This window comes from Trachemys scripta, chromosome 9 (assembly GCF_013100865.1).
Source record: "Trachemys scripta elegans isolate TJP31775 chromosome 9, CAS_Tse_1.0, whole genome shotgun sequence".
Taxonomy (NCBI): Eukaryota; Metazoa; Chordata; order Testudines; family Emydidae; genus Trachemys; species Trachemys scripta.
The window spans coordinates 97,200,238-97,223,708 of record NC_048306.1 but is presented as its reverse complement, the minus strand read 5'-3'; the positions used below and the strand labels follow the sequence as shown (position 1 = coordinate 97,223,708).

Here is a 23,471-nt window from a genome sequence, read left to right as displayed (position 1 = left end):
TAATTAAAGACCCGCTAACTATATAGGCCCTGAACCTGCCAGATAATCCCTACCCCTAAGCAGAGCCCCCAGGATCTCACTGCGGCTCCTTGCAGGCACCGTCTATGGGAGGGCAAACTAAGCAAAGGGCAAAACAGATTTCCCTGGCCAGGGCTTCTTTTTCTCAGGTGCTTTTTTACCAGTGCCACTCTCAGTCCTTCCACTGCCCTGAAAACACAGCTGTGATTGGCACACGTACCGGGGCTCGTTAAGTGCGATTCTTTTGCACTCACCTTCCTCCATCTCAGCGGAACTCTGGGACGGAGCACAGGGCAGAATTCTGTAGTCTCGGGAGGCATTATGCAGCGTCCAACGCAGGGCCACTGCATTCAAACCCCGAATCCAGGCCTCATTAATGCGAACCAGTTGCTGTGAAGAAGGAAATAGCACCCAGCTGCCTAGTGTGCGACCTTCACAGGGAACACAACAAACTAAGCTTCTCAAGCCACACTCGGAATCCTCATAAACAGTTAGAGAGTTAAACTAGCAGTGTCCTTTCACCTGGCTGGTTATGCTGGTGCTCTCGCCCCTTTGCTCCCATCTCTCCACAGGACTCAAGGCTGCTGCAAGTTCGGAGCTGGCCGGGATGAAAGAGTCACAACCCTTCCTGACAGGGCCTCTGAGCCTTGCCGCACTGTTCCTGACTCACTGAGCCTCACAGTGCCACAGCCAACCCCAAGGCCACCAGGCATCTGTGTGATGAGCTGAGGAGGGACCTGAAGAAGGAGCCAGGCCTCTCGGTCCCTGCCGGCATCTTCCTGGTGTTGGTAAATTGTGTAGTCAATTGCTTGACCACACTTTGGTTTGCTGTGAAATACAGTAAAGCCTCAGTTACAAACCCCAGAATTACTAACTGCCAGGCGACCACACACCTCATGTGGAACCAGACGTACACAGTCAGGCAGTAGTTGGTCGCCATACACCAATGATTACGAAAGATCCAGGTTACTTCCAGCCCTAAGAGACCTGTCCCTTACCCCTGGTTGATGTGTACCTCAGCTCTCACACCGAAGACAAGGTTTGGAGCCAATCCTGTAGTGAACTAACTAAGGCTGTCTTAACCTGGAGAAAGAAATGAGAGCGTTATTTCCAGGTTAAAGCAGGCAGCGTATATACGCAGCCGAGTCACAGTCCGTGGTTCCGAAAGGTGACAGGGCTGCTGCAATCTTTCAGCACTGAATGTCTTCTGGGGCTCCCCCAGGCCACGCAGCATGCTTAGGAATCCTTGCTTCTGCTTAGGAATCTTTGCCCCTCAGAGTCCAGACAGCAGAAAAAAATCCAGTGTCTCTTTGTCAGGAATTGTTACCCCCACAACCCCAGCGTCCAAACTGATGGGATGTGAGTTCAGGTCTCTCCTTCCTGGAGGGAATTAGGGATGCAGACAACACAGCCTCTGTCCTTTGGTGCCACACAATGCCCCATATCTCATTTGCCTTCAGTGGGCCAGAGAGTACGCAGGACGAGCACTTTACCTGAGCGAATGCTGCTTTTCCCATTTGCTGAGTTACACAATTACAGAGGTTTATGGTGCAAACACTAACTATAACTTTATAGCAGGGGCTACAGTGGTTAGAAGTGAGATCAGTACGTGCCACATCCTACAAGCATTTCATAAAGCTAAACACATTCTTATCCACTTAACATCTAATTTCTATTTTGATAGGGCTCACACACAGATGAGCCAGACTGGTTCCCTGCTATGAGGCCTGGGCATGAGTTGGTACCTGGTCTGCCAGCATCACAGTGGGACTGGGGAGACAGAAGCTCTGGAGGTTGGAGGAGCAAGTGACTGTAGGGGCCGGGGAGCTGGAAGAGGGGTGATGCTCAGGGCAGCAGGGGATGGAAGGAGCCAGGCAGAAGATAGGGATCACCAGGGCTGAGGAGATGGTTGAGATGGGGGGGATCAGAAACTCTAGAGTAGGAAGGGCTTGAGGTGGAGGGTGGGGAGGGGATGGGTACCTGCTGGGGCTGAGGGCAGAGGATGCTCAGAGCCAGGGAAGGGAGTTGATGGAACTAAGGGGCTATTGGGTCAGTGAGACTGAAGGAAGAGGAGGGAAAGGATCAGGGGAGCAGGAGCTCCAGTGACCCGTGAGCAGAGCAGGGTGAGCTGGAGGGATGGGCTCAGAGCAGCAGGTACCTGCAGAGGCCAGGGAGGGGTGAGGGAGCAAGTGGCTGCTGGGAGTAGTGGGGAGATGCATGCAGCCACCAGCCCCAGAATCGTGTGAGTGACGTGCAGGAGCTGTTGGCATCGTCGCTGCTCCAGGCTCTCCGGTCACACCCTAGGCTTATCACCCAGGTTCACTCAGCTAGGCACTAGGGCTCACCTCAGCCCCGCCCCAACAAGCCATATGGGTTTGAGGGAACAAGCAATAAGAGGGAGGAGCCAGCCCTGGGGTCCAGAAAGGCTCCAGCCAGCAGGAACGAGAACAGAAGCAGGTAATGCAGCAGGGCCTCTCGGGTCCAGATTATGCCATCACATTTCTTTGCCCACTGAATACCGGATGCCACTTTTTTTGCCCACATGGAGCGTTCAAAACTCACGTGCCAGGGCCCCAATATTATGAGTGGCTCAAAAATCACATTGATGAAGAACATTAAAGGTGGGTCTCTGTTGGTTTGCCCTTGGGCCCGAGTTTCAAGCTTTTTCCACAGCCACGAAGGCGAGAACTTCCTTCTTATTTGAGAAGAAAGCTGAGGTTTTCATGTCACCCTGTGACTGGCAGCCGGGGCTTTAGGAAAACCACCAAATACCGTGAGACTTGGGATCAAATCGTGAGAGTTGGTGACACGGCTTCTCCCCTGAGCTCATGAACTGTTTGCTCCAACCCCCCGCCCTCCTCTCCTTCACAGCCGCTTCACCTCAGTCTCACTCCAGCTGTCCCCCATGCTCCCTCTTCTCCCCGGCTCCAGCTCCCTTCTATGGCTCATGGAGAAGTTGGTGCAAAAGGGCTAGAGTGTGAATTTAAAGCACAGTAGCTTTTCCGAACCATATGGTCACTATTATTCAGCGGTGAATGTCTTTGTGCAGGTTAGGTTAATCCGCTTTGGAAATGGATTAACCTAATCCGCACAAAGGCACTTTTAGTGTGGAATCAGAGCGTCCACATGCGGAGCCCGTGAGGAATCTATTCAGCAATAGCTATTCCACATTAGCTATTCTGAGCTTCTTCCCCATGTTGGCAAGCCCTAATTTTCACGCACACGCACTGTTTCAATGGTATATACGGTACCTTCTTCTGGTAAACCAGTAGGGTATAAAAGGATGGCTTCAGAGGTTTAACTTTGTGGGGCACACCTGCAGAAGGTGAATGTATCACTACTCCATGGGGTTGCTCTTCTGAGACTAGTATCGTATAGAACCTTTTTCCTGTCCTATATTAATTAAGATGACTGACATTGGTTATTTGGTCTCTTGAGTATATTTCATAATGAAACAATGAAGCAAAGTGTGGTCAAGCAATTGACTATACAATTTATCAACACTCTTCTGTTTGTGAGTTGTCTAAGAACTGACTGTGGTTTTCTTGGATTTATTTGTTATTCATAATTAATTGCTTAATACTTTGTGAATAAGTTCTTGGTCAGTGGATCCTCCACAAGCCCTTTGTGGTGTATAATTGATATAAAAAAGCTTACTCTTACCCACGAAAGCTTATGCTCCCAGTACTTCTGTTAGTCTCAAAGGTGCCACAGGACCCTCTGTTGCTTCTTACTCTTTGAGTGGCTATATAGGTGTGGTAAAGTGGGAATGTGCTTACTGTTTTGTCCGAATACTGTGTGTGCCTCAGTTTCCCCTATGTGTTACTCAAGTATCTAGATCAGTGGGCAAACTTTTTGGCCCAAGGGTCACATCGGGGTTGTTGGGGTCCACTAGGCATAACTACCAGGTAACTCGGGAGAGTGGAAGGCCAAAAGTGCCGATGAAGCTCTTTTGCTCTGGGTCTGTGAACCACAGTGACTCCATCTTGGGAACTCTCACCTACTTCTATGCTAACTGCTTACATGCTCTGAAGCAGGCTGAAGCAGAAATGTATTGGTCAGCGTTTCTAGCAGATGGCTGCAGTTTCACTCACACTAGCAGAAATAATAGAGATAAGGAGGAGGGAAAGGAGGGGTAGTTAGTTTGCAGATGTCTAACTCAAGGTCGCAAAGACTGGGAAAGTTTTCTCACAAGCTTATGTAGAGTTTATTGTAACAGTTGTCTGGAAGGGAGGGGTAAGGGGGAACAGCCAGACAAAGAGATGTATGCAAACAGTTTGGAGTATAAAAGATAAAATTTGTTTGTATTTGTTGCACTGGATTTGAGACATGCTGGTCTCCCAGTGCCATTTCAGAGCTCTGAAATAAACTTGGCTTGCTTTCTCCCCTCGGTGTCTTTATTGGTGCCAAGCACACTGGGCGACGGACCATTGTTGTCCCCTCGAGCCCTTTAGGGCGGGCAACAGTTTTGGTGTCCCTGGGTGGGCCCGAGGCTGAAATTTAGCCTTGCCCGGATCCCTCCTGGTGGCCGATGGATTACGACGACGACCAACGCCCAGAGCTCACTGGTGACTTCATCGGGGGCCTCAGCGGAGACGTGATTTTCTCGACCCCGGAGGGCACAACGGTGCAACGCACACAGACAGTGGAGAAGCAGCTGCGGGCGACGGTGGGGAACCGGTCCCGTGGATAGGGCGACGGTGCAGAACCGGACCCTTGGATAAGGTAGGAACAGCCCAGTGGGGACTTTATCTGTTGTGACCTGGGGATGCCCAGTGTCTACCTGTTTTGACCTGGGGACGCCCAGAGTCTCCCTCAGTATGGGGCAGGGACAGAGTACAGCCGGCAGGGTACAGTGTACACCCTTAGAATGCATTCTGGTGACCTGGAAAGTGTTTGGATCTGATCAGTTGATGAAAAGTAAATTGAAAAGGTTCTGTACAGTTGATTGGCCTCAGTACCAGCTAGAGTGCCAAGAAAGGTGGCCACCGGAAGGATCACTTAATTACAACACGATCCTTCAATTCCTTTTGTTCGGTCAGAGAACAGGTAAATAGAATGAACATCTCTATGCGTATACGTTTATGGTGTTAAAAAATAGGACTGATATTTTGCTCAAGTGCCATTTGACTCCGACAGGCTCGGTAGTACTGGCTGCTAAACCCCAGAACCCTCCCACTGTTGTAATGCCAGAATCGGTGTCCCCTTCGGCTCCTCCACCCCCACAGGCTCCAGAGAGTACCCCCCCAGTGGGATTGTATCTGTTGATTACGGAGAGCGTGGTAGCCCGTCCAGGAACACAGGAACGGCCAGCACAGATAGCGTCTGTATATTCTCATGTTGCTTTTAACCCTGTACGTCTGGCTGCTTTTCAAGGCAGAGGCAGGAGAATTCTCAACGAATCCAAGCAAGTTCATTTCTATCTTTGAAGGTTGTCTAGCTAGCCATAAGCCTGACTGGGATGACTGCAATATACTTATGAGAACCATGTTGTCTGAAGTGGAGCGGAATCAGGTTACAGCTAAGGCTAAGAAGGAAGATGGGGAAGGCATTTAAGGTTTAAAAGGGAAAGCTATTGGACACCAGAGGTTGTACAGAGTGGAATCCTCAGAAGTGAGTGTGCTCGTCCTGGTTTGTTGCTTCAAAGCTCTGTATAGAAGTTATGGTACTGGAAAGGTGTATGATGGCAATGTGTATGTGTTAATGGTTGGAGAAAAGGTGTATGAGTGAAGAGTGGAAGGGTCCTTTGGAAGTTAGAAGAAGCCGAGAAAGGGAGAAGAGGAAAGAGCACAGAATGAGTTAACTGAGTGGAAAATATAGCTAGCAGCTCAGTCATGCAGGCTTTATCCAAGGACAGTGTTCACAGCTAAGACTTGGCTGACAATCAACAGAAAGGGGGGCCTGAATGTGCCCAAGCAACTGTGAGATCTGCAAAATACTGCAAGGCAAATGAGGACAACAGAATGGTTAAAAAGCAGCTTTGTTGGACAGTATTGGCTCAAGGATTTAAAAATTCCCCCACTCTGTTTGGACAGGCTTTGGCCAGAGATGTGGAAGAGTGGGATAATTCAGACAGAGCCCTCCTGCTGCAATATGTAGATGACTTGTTGATTGCTGCTGTGGGTCTAATCCCTTGTCTCAGAGCTACTGTGAGTCTCCTAAACTTTATTGGACTGCGAGGATACAGGGTATCTCAAAGCAAAGCCCAAATTGCTCTTTCAGAGGTTCAATATCTGGGATTTCACATCAGGCAGGGAGAGAGACAGCTCTCAAACGAAAGGAAGGAGGCTATCTGCCAAGTTCCCATCCCCAGCAACCGTAAACGGCTTAGGGCATTCCTGGGCATGGCCGGTTTTTGCAGAATATGGATTCCAGAGTTTGGACTGTGGGCTAAACCTCTGTATGAATGTGTTAAGGGAGCAGAACATGAACCCTTTCACTGGTCCCCAGAAGCGGACAGGGCATTTAAAATCTTGAAAAGGAAGCTAATGGAAGCTCCAGCCCTGGGTTTGCCCGATATATCTAAGCCGTTCCAACTGTATGTGCATGAACGAAAAGGGGTAGCTTTGGGAATGCTTACCCAGCTATTAGGTGCCTGGAAACGTCCTGTGGCATACTTTTCTAAACAACTGGATCAAGTTTCAAAGGGATGGCCAGCCTGTTTGAGGGCGGTCGCAGCTACTGCTCTAGTGCTTGGGGAAGCTGAAAAGCTGACACTGGGAGGAACTGTGCAAGTGTATGTTCCCCATATGGTCCGAGCCTTGCTGGACACTAAGGGTGGTCTTTGGCTCACACAGGCTCGGGTTGCTCGGTACCAGGCGAAGCTGTTAGAGAATCCTGAAGTCACCCTGCAGACCTGTCCCTCCCTTAATCCAGCTACCCTGCTACCAGAGACAGAAAAGCAGGAACATGACTGTCTAGAAATCATAGATGTTCAGTATTCTAGACGCCCAGATCTAAAAGATCAGCCACTCCCAAATGCTGACTTGGAATGGTATACAGATGGCAGTAGTACTGTTGTGGATGTACAAAGGAAGGCGGGTTATGCTATTGTGTCTCTTCATGATACCGTGGAAGCTGAGAGTTTACCGGCAGGAACATCTGCCCAGCTTGCTGAACTAGTGGCCCTGACTCGTGCACTCGAGCTGGGAAAAGACAAACGAGTTAATATCTTTACTGACTCAAAGTATGCTTTTGAGGTATTGCATGCTCACGCTGGTCTGTGGAAGCAAAGGGGAATGCTAACAGCCCAAGGTTCTCCGGTTAAGCATGGGTCTCAAATTCTCCGGCTTTTAGAAGCGGTACAACTCCCCTCAGCAGTAGCAGTGGTGCATTGCAAAGCCCATCAAAGGGAAGATCAAGATGTAACCAAGGGTAATGCCAGAGCAGACAGGGAAGCTAAGCGAGCTGCTACCCTGAAATCAGCAACAGAGGAGAATGCCCAAATGCATGTCCTCATCCCATCAGTAGGTGAGCTTGCAGCCCCTCAGTACTCCCAAGAGGACAGAAACCTGGCTGACAGTCTTGGTCTCCAGGAAAAGGAGGGATGGCTTTATTCCACAGAGGGAAAAATCCTCCTGCCCAAGGGCTTGATTCGACCAGTGTTGCAGAAACTGCATCAAACCACACACGCAGGCAGAGAGGCTCTTACCCAGCTCATGAATAAATATTTTCTAACCTCTGGACTTAAACCCCTAGCACCACAGATACAGGCTGAATGTTTAATCTGCCAAAAGAATAACCCTTGAACAGGAGTAGCAGTGCCACCAGCCACCCTGGAACCTACCCCAGGCCCAGGATTGGTGAGGCAAATAGACTTTACTGAGTTTCCCAGGACCCAAGGGTACAGGTACCTTCTCGTCTTAGTGGATCGATTCAGCGGATGGCCTGAAGCCTTCCCATGTCGCAACAACACTGCCAAAACAGTGGCTCTTAAGTTTGTCAAGGAAATCATTCCTCGCTTCGGCCTTCCTCAGTGGATGGAATCTGACAATGGAACACACTTCACATCTCAAATTGTTCAAAAGATATCAAGTGCTCTGCAAATCCCCTGGAAACTCCACACACCCTGGCAACCACAAGCCAGTGGAGTAGTGGAATGCACAAATCAGACACTCAAGCAACACCTCTCAAAGGTCTGTCAGGAGGCCTCTCAAGTGGCCTGATGCTTTGCCCCTTTCTCCTCACTGTATGTTCCATTCTATGCATCCGAAGAAGTGGGCTGTAGCCCACGAAAGCTTATGCTCAAATAAATGTGTTAGTCTCTAAGGTGCCACAAGAACTCCTGTTCTTTTTGCGGATACAGACTAACACGGCTGCTACTCTGAAACCTCTCAGTTGTGTGTGTTCATTGCATAAGACACAAACAGGGCAGCAGATTGGATGTCACAGCCAGTGGCAGAGCTTAGAGCTGTGGATAAGAACTTGCTGAATAAAGCTACACCTGGTAACAGACAGGTAATATGTTCCTCCTCTCCCCGCCTCTCTCTCTGCTGCTGCCACGACTCCAACTTCAGTGTAACACATCTAGGGAGGTGGTGGAATCTCCTTCCTTGGAGGTTTTTAAGGCCTGGCTTGACAAAGCCCTGGCTGGGATGATTTAGTTTAGCTGGGAATTGGCCCTGCTTTGAGCAGGGGGTTGGACTAGATGACCTCCTGAGGTCCCTTCCAACCCTGATATTCTATGATTCTATGATCTAACACATTCCTGGTCCACCCAACTGACTCTAATTCCTTGTTTGACATTTTCTTTCTCTGCGATCTATTAAGGAGAAAGCCTGGGCACAGACCAGTAATGAAGTGGCAGTGGTTTGCAGTTTAATTCCCAAGGTCTAACGGATCGAGAAATTGACTTCACTGGCCTGAGCTGACACCGTCGTCAAAGCTGGAAGTAGAAAGAGGGGAAGAGGTGAAAGGTGGAAATCCACAAAGGCACACATGCCTGCCTACTGGCTCCTCCCGTGCTTTGTGGGGTGCTGCAGCCTAGCGAGGAACAGCACAGATCTTATAGGGATGAGGCTGCAATAAACCCCCTAGCATGGGCTCGGTGTTGATTTCCTTCACTCCCTCCGGTAGCTTGAAGGTGAACGCCCGCAGCAGGTTGGTGAAGAAGATGAAGAGCTCAGTCCTTGCCAGGTGCTCCCCCAAACACACACGGGGCCCTGCAAGAACAAAGGGCCAGTGATTGAGTGGGGGGTAATGTTTATTTTTTCATTTGAAAATCTGAATTACAATTGGATTGAATGTATTGTGTATCCGATCTGGTCAAAGCTCAAAGCTGGCAAAATCCAATTTCTCACTGAAGAAAAATACCATCTGTTTAAAGTGAAGTCATTTAGTATTTCAGAAGTTATCAAGATTTGAGGACAGGTCTGTGCACATGTGGCACAATATATTCTGTCCTCTGAAACTGAAACAGCTGCTGAGTAACCATGGGAGAAAAGGACATACGGTCATTTTCCATATAACTGTTACTCTGCGGTTGAGGATCGTATTTATTGCCTTGCGATTTCTAAGTGCAATAGAATTATACTAATTTGTATTAATGATTGGGAGATCCAATGCATAATAGTTATTTTTGCAAATTAGTAACTGAACAATTAAAATCCATCACAAAATATACGTTCCTTTGTTTTGACAATTCTCATTTTAGTATTAATAAGAACATAAAAACGGCCATATTAGGTCAGATCAATGGTCCATCTAGCATTCTGTAATTCAATCTTTGCTAAGAAATGGGGTGAGACTGCTGGGTTTTGTGTAAATTACAAGGTCTGAAGGTTAACAAGGTTCCACTGCTAATCCATTAATTCACCCCTCACAATCGAACCCACTAAGAAGCTTTTCCTGTCAGTGCTCTTACCTGCTGAGAATGGCAAGAAAGCTTCTTTGGTCGCAAAATTTCCATCCTGATCCAGGAAGTGATTTGGGTTGAACTGTCGAGGTGTCTCCCATTGCTCAGGGTCAAGCAAGGCAGAGGTTAAATTTGGGAGAATAATGGTGCCCTGCAAAGGAAAATTTGACTCAGTTCAGTGTCTCTCCATCAGAAAGATGGGTAAGGACCGACAGTTTTCAGTTTTCATTTATTACCTTGCGTGGAAGGTCACCTAGAGAAAACCCTATGTCCCCAGGAATACATTTGGAGTGCGCTGGACAATACATTTCTATTTGTCCTTCTGCATCTGATGACAGCAGTCATGTTGCTAGAAACACCAGCAACAAAGAGGCCAGTGCAAAATCTTATACCTAGAATCCTCCCTGCTTTAACATTGACTCCTCAATGGAAGCAAAAAGAGGAATGTTTAACATTTTTGAACAATTGCTTTAAATTGACAACGTTATATTTTTCTGGTGTTAAAATGACCAAGAGTTCAATGGGCTGATAGAATTTGAAAACAAGGCCATTCAGTGTGAGATTTAAAAATGGAGAAGAGATACACGGTCTAACCCTTCTTTCTGGCCAAGAAATACACCAGGTAGGATGTAGGAGGGGGAATTAAAGGGGTCTTGAAGTCACCTTTGAGCTTCCCCTATTCTTGGCTCTGCCCAGAGCATAATGTTGCCAAGGTCCCTAAGGGACATATTGGCAGCTGAGAATAGCTAGATCACAGCAGGCTGCAAGAGTGGTCACCCCAAGCTCTCTGCTGATTCTGTAATGTTTGAGGAACTCCCTAAAATCAGGAATATTTCCCAGTAGCCTCATCCATCAGCTTTATTCTTTAGGTGTTGGAAGAAAGTGAAGGAGCTGCAAAGCAAAAGAAACTCAGGTCCACGATGTATGTGGACACACCGATTAGTTGGATTCCTAGTACATTGGCCCTCTGATGGAAGGATAGAGAACGGCTCTGTACCTTCTCAATGGGAAAGCCCTGCAGCATTGTGTCTTTTACACATGTTCTAGGAACTCCGACTGCAACGACGTTGCTGTAGCGCTGGATCTCATGAATCACGGCGTTGGTGTAGGGCAGGTTCTTCCGATCCTCATAGCAGATTAATTGGGAGGGACCCAGCTCAGCATCCAGCTCCTTCTGGACTTTCTCTGAAGAGAAACATTAAGGACACACATTTTGGACTGTGTGCGTGTGTGTATCCTGGATAGGGTGGCCAGACAGCAAGCGTAAAAAATTGGGACACCTTTTTTCCAGGGTGAGGGTGGGTATAGTTGCCTATATAAGACAAAGCCCCTAATATTGGGACAGTCCCAATAATATCAAGACATCTGGTCACCCTAATCCTGGAGCCTTTTCTTTTCCCTGCTGGAATGTTATTTGAATCTCTCCTTTATTGCTGGGTTAACGTCAGTGGGAGGGTAAAGCCCGGCCAGCAGGACAAGCGTAGCAAGTAACTGCTGCATCTCAGGACCTGGGAGAGATTATCAGCACATTCCACAGAGACCCGGACAACAGATGCCTGAAACTCAGTGTCAGAGCCAAATTCGGCCCTGGTGAAGAGCTTTTCCCTTTCTTTTCTCTGATAGGAAGACTGATGGTGGGGGCAGCACCCTCAGTACCAACATGGCCATGAGTGCACTGTGCAGGGGACTGGACTAGGTGACCTCTCGAGGTCCCTTCCAGTCCCATGATTCTATGGTGTCTGCTTCTGAGGCAGCCAGGAACCAGGCTGCTACACAGGGAAAGCTTTACATAAGAACATAAGAACGGCCGTACTGGGTCGGACCAAAGTCCATCTAGTCCAGTCTAGGGGCTAGGGACACCCTTCCTTACCCATCCTGGCTAATAGCCATTAATGGACTTAACCTCCATGAATTTATCCAGTTCTCTTTTAAACCCTGTTCTAGTCCTAGCCTTCACAACCTCCTCAGGCAAGGAGTTCCACAAGTTGACTATGTGCTGTGTGAAGAAGAACTTCCTTTTATTTGTTTTAAACCTGCTGCCCATTAATTTCATTTGGTGGCCCCTAGTTCTTATATTATGGGAACCAGTAAATAACTTTTCCTTATTTACTTTCTCCACATCACTCATGATTTTACATACCTCTATCATATACCCCCTTATTCTCCTCTTTTCCAAGCTGAAAAGTCCTAGTCTCTTTAATCTCTCCTCATATGGGACCCATTCCAAACCCCTAATCATTTTAGTTGCCCTTCTCTGAACCTTTTCTAATGCCAGTATATCTGTTTTGAGATGAGGAGACCACATCTGTACGTAGTATTCAAGATGTGGGCGTACCATCAATTTATATAAGGGCAATAAGATATTCTCCGTCTCATTCTCTATCCCCTTTTTAATGATTCCTAACATCCTGTTTGCTTTTTTGACCGCTGCTGCACACTGCGCGGACATCTTCAAAGAACTATCCACGATGACTCCAAGATCTTTTTCCTGATTTGTTGTAGCTAAATTAGTCCCCATCATATTGTATATATAGTTGGGGTTATTTTTTCCAATGTGCATTACTTTACATTTATCCACATTAAATTTCATTTGCCATTTTGTTGTCCAATCACTTAGTTTTGTGAGATCTTTTTGAAGTTCTTCACAGGCTGCTTTGGTCTTAACTATCTTGAGCAGTTTAGTATCATCTGCGAACTTTGCCACCTCACTTTTTACCCCTTTCTCCGGATCATTTATGAATAAGTTCTCTAGCTTCGTTTCACAGATTAGACTCCTGTTTCTATGCCGTGCCCAGCACCTGTCCAATACAGTTTATTTCAGGTCCTGGGAGAACAACAGAGCTTTATCTGAGGTGGGATCAGCTGGGAGTACAGCTTAGCAGAGCCAGAGTTCAAAGTGTAGAGCAATCAAGACGTTATCTTAGCGGGAAACAGGAGCCCTCTAGTGCTAGCAGGGTGCAATGACATTCACAGATGTCAGCAAGTAAAGCAGCATCCTTGCTAGATGAAAGCGACAGCGGGGAAAGCGATAACTGGGATATAGAATGGCAGCCAAAGGATTCAAGGCTCCCCTTTTGGCCAATGCATCCGTCTGAGGTCCCTGTTTATAAATGAAGGATGAGCGGGCTTCCTAGCATTGCCCCTTGGCTTGAGCAGATAAGCCAGTGTGCAGGGCCTCGCTGGTAGTTTCCGTTAGGAGGAGAAGTCGATTATACAAATACGGTATTTCTTTGGTGCAAGTCCTGTTTCCCTGAACACTGTAGGATCAAACCAGAGGCAGTTTCCCTTGCTCATCATTTCCAAGCTTGCCTTCCCTGCCAGCACTCTGACCAGAAGAAGCTCTTTCTTTGCATCTACTCCAGGCCATGCTTTTACCACTGCTCTCCGATTTCTCCTGGCTTTTCTCACTGCTTTCTGCTTCTGACAAACGCCCATAGCCACAAGCCGATCAATGCACCAACCTCCACATTTTCAATCAGTTCCCAGGACTCCCCTCTTATTTGCCCAGAATTCATTCTTGCTTCGCCCTTCCATGTGACCAGTGCTTTGGGCAGTGACTTCTCTTGTTTCAGCTATCTGACTCCAAAAAGGAGCTTAATGTGCTTCTTTCAGTTAGCCAAAAGGAAGGGCAGCTGGCACACCCAGCAGCCTCAGCAAAGTCTGTGATTGCCTATAGATCAAAGCCACCCTTGCTGGCAGCTACCAACACCCTTCAGCATAACAGTGCATATGAAATGCAAGTTGGTTTTCCATCCTGGAAGCAGAGATGACCTGTGCCTGCCTATAGTGCAGGTGAGGGGGAAGGAGTGAGGGCAGCCGGCTTCAGCAGTGTTAGTTACTGAGCATGCTCAGTACAAGACAAGCAGCAAATCTGAGGGGTGGGGCACGTGACCCCGCATCCCCCCACCCACACGTTGCCTCTGCCTGGAAGTGAAGATGGAAGGGACTGAGCAGCAATAATTGAGAGAGGCACTCAGGATGCACCATCTGCATGTGCTGCAGGGGACAATAGCGTTTAGTGAATTAAAAGTCCTGCATTTGCGCAATCACAAAGACAACTTTACCAGCTAACAACTCTGAAAGCACTTCCCCGGCCAGGAGCACGTTCCTCACTGAGGACTATGACTACAATAGCATGTTCCTTTAAAGGAGGCCTCCACGACAGCATTTCCCTGTTCCTGGCAGCACCAACACACACTAGGACTTGTGGCCCAGAGGGACACCTGAGAGTTAGAGACTGTGTTGCAAGGCATGCTGGGAAGGAGGCAGAATATATAAGTAGCTCCCTTCCTTCATAACTGACAGAGAGGGTGAAATGATTACTGACAGTCTCTTCAAAGGACCTTGAGAGAACCCGTGTGTAGAGTCAGATGGCTGGAGAAGGAACCCCAAGGAGGGAAAAAATGTTTAGATACTTGTGACTCAGGGAACCACTGGGAAGAAGAAACCCCGACTGTGTGACATTTGTTTGAGTTGGGACTTTGTGATTTATTTGGACGTCTGAGTTTCTCTGAATGAAGCAACAATATCGTGTGGAAAGGTGATAGAGCTTGGCTTGAGAACCAGACACAAAGTGTGGAAAACCCTATATCTCTAAGAAGCAAGGGGCAGTGACTGGAGGTCAGAAATCGAAGAGGCCTGACTCAAAGCTCAGTCCAGGCATCTGCTTTTATATCAGGGACCCATCTTGGAGCTGCAGCCAGTTTTAGACTTGCAATCACTTAACAAAATTATGCAGAAGTGGGTACTTTCTACATAATGCACAATCTTATGTATGGTGCACGTATCTTCCACAACCCCCTCACCTTGGACATCTGGGTAAGCCACCATATAAAGCACTGCCCAGCGTAGGGTGGTGGTTGTGGTTTCTGTCCCTGCCAAGAAAAGGTCGAAAACAGTCTGGACCAGGTTGTCTTCATCAAAGGTCGAATCAGGGTCAGTTTTGCTCTGCAGGTGACAGTCAAAGGTTTGAGGTTAGGGTGCAAAGGTAGGACAATCTGGGTAATAATGAGTGTCACTCTGTACTGATTTGATGCCCAGCAATGTGCAGTGTCTATAATTTTACAAAACAAAAAAAGTCTGTATTTTTAAAAGAACACTGGGAAACAGGAATGAGGAGTCCATCCCTCCATGCTCCTTCATTTCCACATGCAATGTTCTGTCACTCAAGCTTTGCTCCCGGTTCAGGATTGGACCCAGTGTTAGTGCAGTATTCAGAGGACCTGTAAAGAACAGAGTGGGTGGGAAGCTAGAGCACCAGCAGCTGAAGTCTCCCTCCCACCTGGACCAAATACAGCATGAAGAGCTTTGAAATCTGACGGCGTGGCTGTAGCAAGAGGTGAAGAAAAGTTCCTTTGCTTCCACCATACGCGTTGCAAAATCCTGCTCATCTGAACTGTTCTGTGTAGGGTTACCATATTTGAACATTGAAAAAAGAGGATACTCCACGGGGCCCCTGGTCCCCCCCAACTCTGCTCCTTCCCCGCCCCCATTCCAACCCCTTCCCCAAATCCCCGCCCCGGCCCAGCCTCCTCTCCTGAGCGAGCCACATTCCCCCTCCTCAGGCTCCAACTTTCCCGGCGCCCGCCGCTCTCCAGCCCATGCACCCCTGGCCGGGCGCTTCCCCCGCGCAGCAGCAACCAGAGCCGGGGGGCGGGAAGTTGCTTCGGGTCCCAGGCCTGCCCCTGAGCTGGGCATCCCAACCCCAACGCGCTCCCACCTGCGAGGCTGCATCCCACCCGCTGACTCCCTCTCTGGCCGGGCTGAAGCAGAGAAGTGCTGCGTGCGTGGCCTGGGCCTTGCCCTCGGGCTCAGGGGGGCCTCCACCTGCTCCCAGCCGGACCTGGCGAGACTGCGGCAGCTCAGGCCGGGCGGCTGCGGGAGGCGCTGCAGCGTTGGCCCTTCCCGGGGGAGCTCGGGCTCCCGGGCGCCGCTGCCCCACGTCGAGAAACTTTCCCCTGCACCGGGATCCTTGTTTAGGGTCTTTCCAACAGTTTTTTTGCCTTGTGCTAGTGCCTATTTCCACCCCTGCTAGACATCAGTTTCCATGTGCAGTGTTGTAGCCGACAACAGTTTCATTTTCAAGTAAAAGTTCATGGGGCCCTTTATCAATCGTATCAAATATTAGATCAGGGGTCGGCAACCTTTCAGAAGTGGTGTGCTGAGTCTTCATTTATTCACTCTAATTTAAGGTTTCGTGTGCCAGTCATACTTTTTAACATTTTCAGAAGGTCTCTTTCTGTAAGTCTATAATATATAACTAAATGATTGTTGTATGTAAAGTAAATAAGGTTTTTAAAATGTTTAAGAAGCTTCATTTAAAATTAAATTAAAGTGCAGAGCCCCCTGGAACGGTGGCCAGGACCCGGGCAGTGTGAGTGCCACTGAAAATCAGCTCGCGTGCCACCTTTGGCACGCGTGCCATAGGTTGCCTACCCCTGTATTAGATCCAATGTGTTCCTTGAATCCAATAGTTCTGTGATTCATTCAAAAAGAATGATGTTTGTCTAGTATGATGTACATTTTAAATCCCCATTCTATTTACTACTCACAGTACTGATGTCTCTGAGCACTGACTACAGCATATCTTTCTCCTTACTATTAATTCCATGATATTATTAAGGGTTTAAATTACACTTACTGGACAGTAATTGCTCTTTTCCATCTTTTAAAATCTCCTTACCACCTCTGTTTGCTTTTGTCCCATTACTTTGATATCACCCGAGTCTCCATGGCAATTTGTTTTGGTCATCATTTCTAAATCGACATTCATATAATATGAAAGTCTTGGAAATTAAAAAAAAAAAAATCTCTTCACAAATTGTCTATAAAATCAAAGAACTTGATCCTACTCCCATTGAAGTCAATGACAAAACACCCTGTGACTTCAGTGGGAGAAGATTAGAACCGTAAAATCACATGACACATTTCACAGGGTTCTTTTCCATCTTATCCTGGGGAAGTTTGTGGTTTATACCAGAGGACAGCAGTGAAGCCCCAAAAGCACAGTAGTCATATACGGCACAGACACTTACTTTGTCTATCTGAGCCAGGTAGAAATCAATGAAATCCTGTGGTTCGTCAGGTGACCCACTCTCTTGGTGGCTTCTGATCTCCTTCCTTGCAAAAGACCGGACAAATTCTTGGCAATAGAATACCTTCTGGTGAGTACCTGGGAGATGATCCATGAGCCAGGGGAAAACATCATACAGCTGTAAGAGAGGCAAAAGTGTGATGCGCTCTCCCACCAACAAAATAAACCCACCTCCAACGAGAAGCGGGGCGAGGGGGTTTCACACCCCTGAACGACAAAAGATTTACAGACGAAAGTGCAGCGTAGACAGAGCCTAAGATTCCATGTACATCAGCCCTCATGAACTGTATAATACATAGTAAATTCCTCAATACAGAGATCTCACTTCCTTCTTTGCTGGGTGAGAAACCTCGCTTTGCTTTGGATACAGATAAAATAACAAGCGTTTGTGTCAGGGTTCCCTCCCCACTCTAAACTTTAGGGTACAGATGTGGGGACCCGCATGAAAGACCCCCTAAGCTTATTTCTACCAGCTTAGGTTAAAAACTTCCCCAAGGCACAAATTCTTCCTTGCCCTTGGACGGTATGCTGCCACCACCAAGTGAGTTAGACAAAGATTTAGGAAAAAGACCACTTGGAGTTCCTGTTTCCCCAAAATATCCCCCCAAGGCCCTTCACCCCCTCTTCTGGGGAGGCTTGAGAGTAACCAAGGTGAGCACAGACCAGACCTTTGGGTTTGTAGGACACTAAAAACCCAATCAGATTCTTAAAAATAGAACTTTATTATAAAGAAAAAGTAAAAGAAGCACCTCTGTAAAATCAGGATGGAAGGTAATTTGCAGGGTAATCAGATTCAACACACAGAGGATTTCCCCTGTAGGCAAAACTTTAAAGTTACAAAAACAGGGATAAACCTCCCTCTTAGCACAGGGAAAATTCACAAGCTAAAACAAAAGATAATCTAAAGCATTTTCTTGCTATTACTTACTATTTTTGTAATATTAGATGCTTAGTTCAGATATGGCTTAGGGAGATGTATTTTCCCTCATTGGTCCTTTTGGTCAGCTGCCAACCAGGTTATTTGAGCTTCTTAACCCGTTACAGGTAAAGGAGGGATTTTATGCTATCCTTAGCTGTATGTTTATGACAGCTTGTATGTACTCACTAGCTCGATGATGCTGTTCCCATGTTGGACCAAGTAATCATTGTTTTCAATCAGCTGGTGGAAATTTTTGTCCTCAATGGAAAAGCGATGTCCAAACACCACCGCCGCAATCACGTTTGAGACCGAATGGACGATGGGGAAAGAAGGATCCAAGGGATCTCCTGCAAATATAGTGATCAGAATTCACATTAATGTTCCCAACACTGCTCCTCCCTCCCCCTACTGAGAGATGAATCCTGATCAGGCCACTGAAGAGGGAGAGTGAGGGCAGCAGGGCGTTCTCATTTTGAATGGTTTTGATTCTGTAGTACTGGGGGGGGGTCAAGCCCTCTCGATGGACTCACTGTCCAAAATTGATTTGATATAAGCAGGTTCCTAACTCCATATTTAGACACCAAACTAATTGTTGTCTGATTTTCAAAGACAGCCCCGAGCTGTCTGCCTCTAAACCCAGACCAGTCGGTGGTAATGATGCCTGATAGAAAAGGTTTGGCCAACTTTTGCTAGAAAAGTGCTCAGGTTTGGGGACCTGCTGGATCACCTGCTGTGTTTGAATGCTGCTTTTTTTTTTTTCCCATCTGTTGTAAATCTAGTAAGGAGACTGTGGCCGTGCCCGGTCATAGTCTTCCCTCACTGCAGTTATCCAGGTCTTGGTCACTTCTAGGATGGATTTCTGAAATGCACTTTTCATAGTATTGTTCCATTACTAGATGGAAATGGTAGGATTGTCAATAATAATGCAGAAAAGGCAGAAGTATTCAGCTAATACTTCTGTTCTATATTTGGGAAAAAACCAGAAGATCTAGTCATACATGATAATGAAACACTTTCCAGTCCAACAGTAATTCAGGAGGATGTTAAGTAGCAGCTAGGAAAGTCAGATATTTTTAAATCAGAAGGTCTTGATAATCTGCTTCTAAGACTTCTAAAAGAGCTGGCTGAGGGGCTCGCTGGACCATTAATATTGATTTTCAACAACACCTGGAACACTGGGGAAGTTCCAAAAGACTGGGAGAATGCTAATGTTGTACCAATATTTTAAAGGGCAGGCAATTATACGTCTGTTACTCTGACACAGAACCCATAGCTGTCAGGCAAGAAAAGGGAGCAGCTAATACAGGACTCGATTAATAAAGAATTAAAGGAGAATAATATAATTAATGTCAATCAACAGAGGTTTATGGAAAATAGATCCTGTCAAATTAACTTGATATCTTTTTCTGATGAGATTACAAGTGTAGTTTGATAAAGGAATTAGTGTTGATGTAATAAACTTAGAATTCGGTAAGGCATTTGACTTGGTATTGCATGACAGTTTGGTTGAAAATAGGAACGATACAAAATGAACACAGCACACACTAAACGGATATAAAACGGCTAACTGATAGGTCTCAAAATGTAACTGTAAATGGAGAATCATCATTGAGCGTGTGTTTTTCTAGTGGAGTACAACAGGGATTGGTTCTTGGCCCTACGTTATTTAACTGCTTACTGTATTTTTCACTCCATGCATCTGATGAAGTGGGGTTTAGTCCACAAAAGCTTATGCCCAAATACATTTCTTAGTGTCTAAGGTGCCACAAGGACTCCTCGTTGTTTTTGCTGATACAGACTAACACGGCTACCCCTCTGAAACCTGTCACTTAAGATACAATCTGAACACACATAACACTTGTGATCACGTAAAGCACTGGGGTTAACTCTGCCCATATCTAGCCATCTGGGGCCTGGAATTCTCTCCTCTTGCTGGCATGACAGAGACATGCTTCTGGAAGTGAAAAGACCCAGCTATGCTGGCAATGATGTACCTCTCTCATTCATAAAGTACTCCACCAGGTGACGGGCCTCCTCTTGGATTCGGTGCTCCAGGCCTTTCTTGCCCAGCCCCAGGTTCCGCAGGGTCATCAGCCCGAAGCGTCTCTGCTGCTTCCAGGTGTGACCACTTGTGAAAATAATACCTGAGGCCATTGAGAATTGTTGTTTATATAAAGCAAAATCCTTCACATAGTAACAGTTAAATCTAAACTAAATTTTCTAACTGGAGAGGTAAATGCAGAAGAATGTGACTCCTAGCTGACCTCCTTTATCTGGCCACAGATGTGACAAGGATTGTGACAACTTCAGAAAAGTCCTTGATGTCGAGGGTTTTGTTGCTCTTATAAGAGAAATAGAAAGTGGGGCTTCAAAAACTCAAGATGCAGTTTTCCTAAATCATTTGTGATCCAAACCCATGTAATTCTAGAGCTGGGAACCCACACCAGGAATTCTAGAGAGGAGGGAATTCCGTCGGGTGAGATTTGCTGCAGTGCAAGGCATGAATAACAGGGCAAGGATGGTTGTGTTTGAATGACAGTGCAGAGATCTGACCTGAAGCCCAGCAGGTGAGAAGATCCTGCCCAGGTTAAAAAGCCACCACATTAGATGACTATCACAAAACTAGTACTGTGTAAAGCAGGGGTGGCCAACCTGTGGCTCCGGAGCCGCATGCGGCTCTTCAGAGGTTAACATGCAGCTCCTTGCACAGGCACCGACTCCGAGGCTGGAGTTATAGATGCTAACTTTCCAATGTGCCGGAGAGTGTTCAGTGCTCAACCCCCTGCTCTGCCCCAGGCCCTGCCCCCACTCCAGCCCTTCCCCCGAGCCTGCCATGCCCTCGCTCTTCCCCCCTCCCCACCAGAGCCTCCTGCACACCGCGTAACAGCTGATTGCGGCGGGCGGGAGGCACTGATTGGTGGGGCTGCCGGCGGGCAGGAGGCGCTGCAGGTTGGAGTTGGGGGAGCGAATGGGGGGCTGCTGATGTATTTGTGTGGCTCTTTGGCAATGTACGTTGGTAAATTCTGGCTCCTTCTCAGGCTCAGGTTGCAAAGCGCCCCTGCTGTAAAGCGTCTGTGCAATGGGGGTAATGCCAGCTGATGTTCACATTCCTGGCTGATGCTTCAAACAAACTTATCAGTCAGGATTTTGCTCCTCTGTTCTATTCAGTGGTTGTTTGTCTTATTGATTAGTCTCAGAAAAGTCACCCTTGCCATGATTTTAACCATTTGCAGCAGCATTCCCATGGGGAGATGACTGTGGAAGCAGGAAGCAGCCGCACTTAAAGGATCATGTGAACTTATTTTTTTCTGTATAGTTTATAAGGAAAGAAAATGTTACCCTTTCCTCCGGCCGTTTTCTGAAAGAAAGGGGTTGTTGGGCGGCCAGAGATGGCTTCAGAGTGGGTAGTCAGGCCATCCTTCACAGATGGGAATCCATTCAGTATGATGACAGGAATATGTCCAATCCACAAGGTGAAGATGTTCCCGTAAATCTGTGCCAACTAGAGACATCGTCAGTGCCAGAAAACCACAAGTCAGAAAAACTGTGCATGATGAAACAACTGCCCAGCTTACTTCAGGATGCTCTTTGTGGGGGGCAGGGTGAGGGGGGGGTTGTAGAAACATTTGTAGTGAAACCCCAAACCATGGCGAAAGACATAGCTGACTATGAGATAAGACCATACTCTCTCCTCCAACAGGATGTCTCAGCAGCTGTGTCAGGGGGATGCTGTTTAAATGTCTTGTACGGAATGGGATTAGAGTTACTACAGGTGAATTTCACCTCATGATTGGACAGATGTCCCCAGCTGTAGAACGGCTTGTGCCTTCCAGTTAAGGGGACAATTCTGTGGTGTCTCTTCTATTACCCTGTAAACATTGCATCTAAAACACACCGAATAAAGGTGGTAACTGACATTCCTGGGAGACTTCTTATTGTCCCTTGGAGTCACAGTTTATCAGGGTTAGTTATATTTGATAATGCTGGGCAGTGTCATGCATCTCAGTCTTCCTAAGTGCCCCTTGCAGTGACCTACCTCATGGAAGCATCTCATTTTCTCCTTTAGAGCTACTGGCAAATTACAAACAGCCCAGTGCACAGAAACATCCCTATTAATGTATTTCCCCATCACACACCGCTAGAATCCGAGAAGATTAGGGTTGGAAGAGACCTCAGGAGGTCATCTAGTCATTCCTCTCACCTGCCCCTGTTTTCTGAATCCTTTCAAGCAACCAGATTTCTCGGCCTGTTATAAAGGGACATTCACCCCAGAACTTGTATAAAGGGCCAATTTCTGCCTAAGGCAGCCGGTCATTTGCTGCCTCTCTCTTTGCAATAATTTCTGTCATTGGTGTTTGAAAAAGATCTTTCGGTCTCGCAATGCGGCTGTTCCATCTGCCTGATGAACGGTGCGTGTCCCGGGTTCTTAGTGAACGCGATGCCACCGACTGAGTATTAAGGCTTCAGTGAAGAATTGAGCTGGAAGGGACGACGGGCTGGGAAGCAGCATAGCCATCCCAGAAACATAAATACCTGGATACAAGCAAATGTAGCAAGAAATACTGAAGGAAACCAGGCAACAGCTGAATAGATTTAGGCTGAACTTTTCCAAGGAGGTGCCTCAATAAATCCATATTAAGCACCCGCAGCTCCCATCGACTTCAGTGGGACTTGAGGGAGCTCAGCACCTCAAAATATCATCTCACTTTATCTAGGGAGTTACATATACATTTAGGAGCCTACTCAGGACCTATCTGGGTTTGAACCCCACCCGCTTTAAGCAAGTCAATTCTTTTTGCCGAGTCAGGAACACTTCGTTCTCATTCAATCTTCTGCTTAGCAAATGCCACTAAATTCCCACTTTCATCACTAACACGTCATGGAATTTGTGGCCCTCATTTACTGTCTCATGCACAAGCCAGATGAAATGTTATTTAACACATTGAAGTGCTTTATTCTACAGCTGCTGCGTTTTGCTAATGTTATCATTTACTTGGCTATATTTGGACACAAATTCACAATACCTTAATGAGAGTCTCGTGCTGGCGTTTGAAATCCATCTGCAACATGGTGCCGATGACGGGGAGGGGAGTTGGTCCAGGAGGAAGCCGGCTACATGCCCACTTCAGTTTCAGAAATTGCACAACAAAGAGAGAGATGACCAGCGCTACTAAAAACTCGCTTATCACCAACATCGCTCGGCTGCTCTATCTGTCTGTCTACTATGTGGTCAGGTCTGAACTCTCCCTGTCTTTTTTGAGGTCCTAGATCTCCCTAAATAGGCTTTAATCCCCTTCTATCTACCTCTCTCCTTCTCCCTGCGATTCCCTGCTTTTATACCCATCATCAAAGTGGTGAATTGCAAGACTCATGTGTATTTAATAAGACCTTTGTACTGAAGAATAAGCCAATCTTTCTGCTAGCCAAACCTTACCCACCAGACCTTAACCTCTAAAACTCCCAGTGAGACTGGCCTGCCTTCCTCTACATAAATGTTACGTGTAAAGGTAAAAACCAGTTTGAATGTTAATTATCTAATTTGATGAAGGGTTGGGAGAAAGCCCTCGGGAAAGTTTTCACACAAATTG

The 23,471-nt window shown here is 47.0% G+C and overlaps 1 protein-coding gene across 1 annotated transcript; it reads right to left on the bottom strand.

The window, feature by feature from the left end:
* Positions 1-8,813: 8,813 nt before the first annotated feature.
* Positions 8,814-23,257, bottom strand: LOC117883107 (cytochrome P450 2J6-like). The gene is made up of 9 exons (XM_034782105.1): positions 22,908-23,257; positions 21,223-21,385; positions 19,878-20,027; positions 18,070-18,230; positions 16,906-17,082; positions 14,677-14,818; positions 10,869-11,056; positions 9,881-10,022; positions 8,814-9,179 (listed from the first exon to the last, which is right to left on the bottom strand). Exons 1-9 carry the CDS (start codon positions 23,076-23,078, stop codon positions 9,001-9,003), a joined length of 1,473 nt encoding a protein of 490 aa, XP_034637996.1. The 5' UTR covers positions 23,079-23,257; the 3' UTR covers positions 8,814-9,000.
* Positions 23,258-23,471: the final 214 nt, after the last annotated feature.

Excerpts from the sequence above, each read along its gene's own strand:
- LOC117883107 (XM_034782105.1), bottom strand. The coding sequence starts at position 23,078 with ATGTTGGTGATAAGCGAGTTTTTAGTAGCGCTGGTCATCTCTCTCTTT. Across the intron at positions 18,231-19,877 it reads GTACTTTATGAATGAGAGAG|GAGATCCCTTGGATCCTTCT; the intron begins GTACATCATTGC and ends CTATATTTGCAG. Across the intron at positions 9,180-9,880 it reads TTTCTTGCCATTCTCAGCAG|GGCCCCGTGTGTGTTTGGGG; the intron begins GTAAGAGCACTG and ends TTGTTCTTGCAG.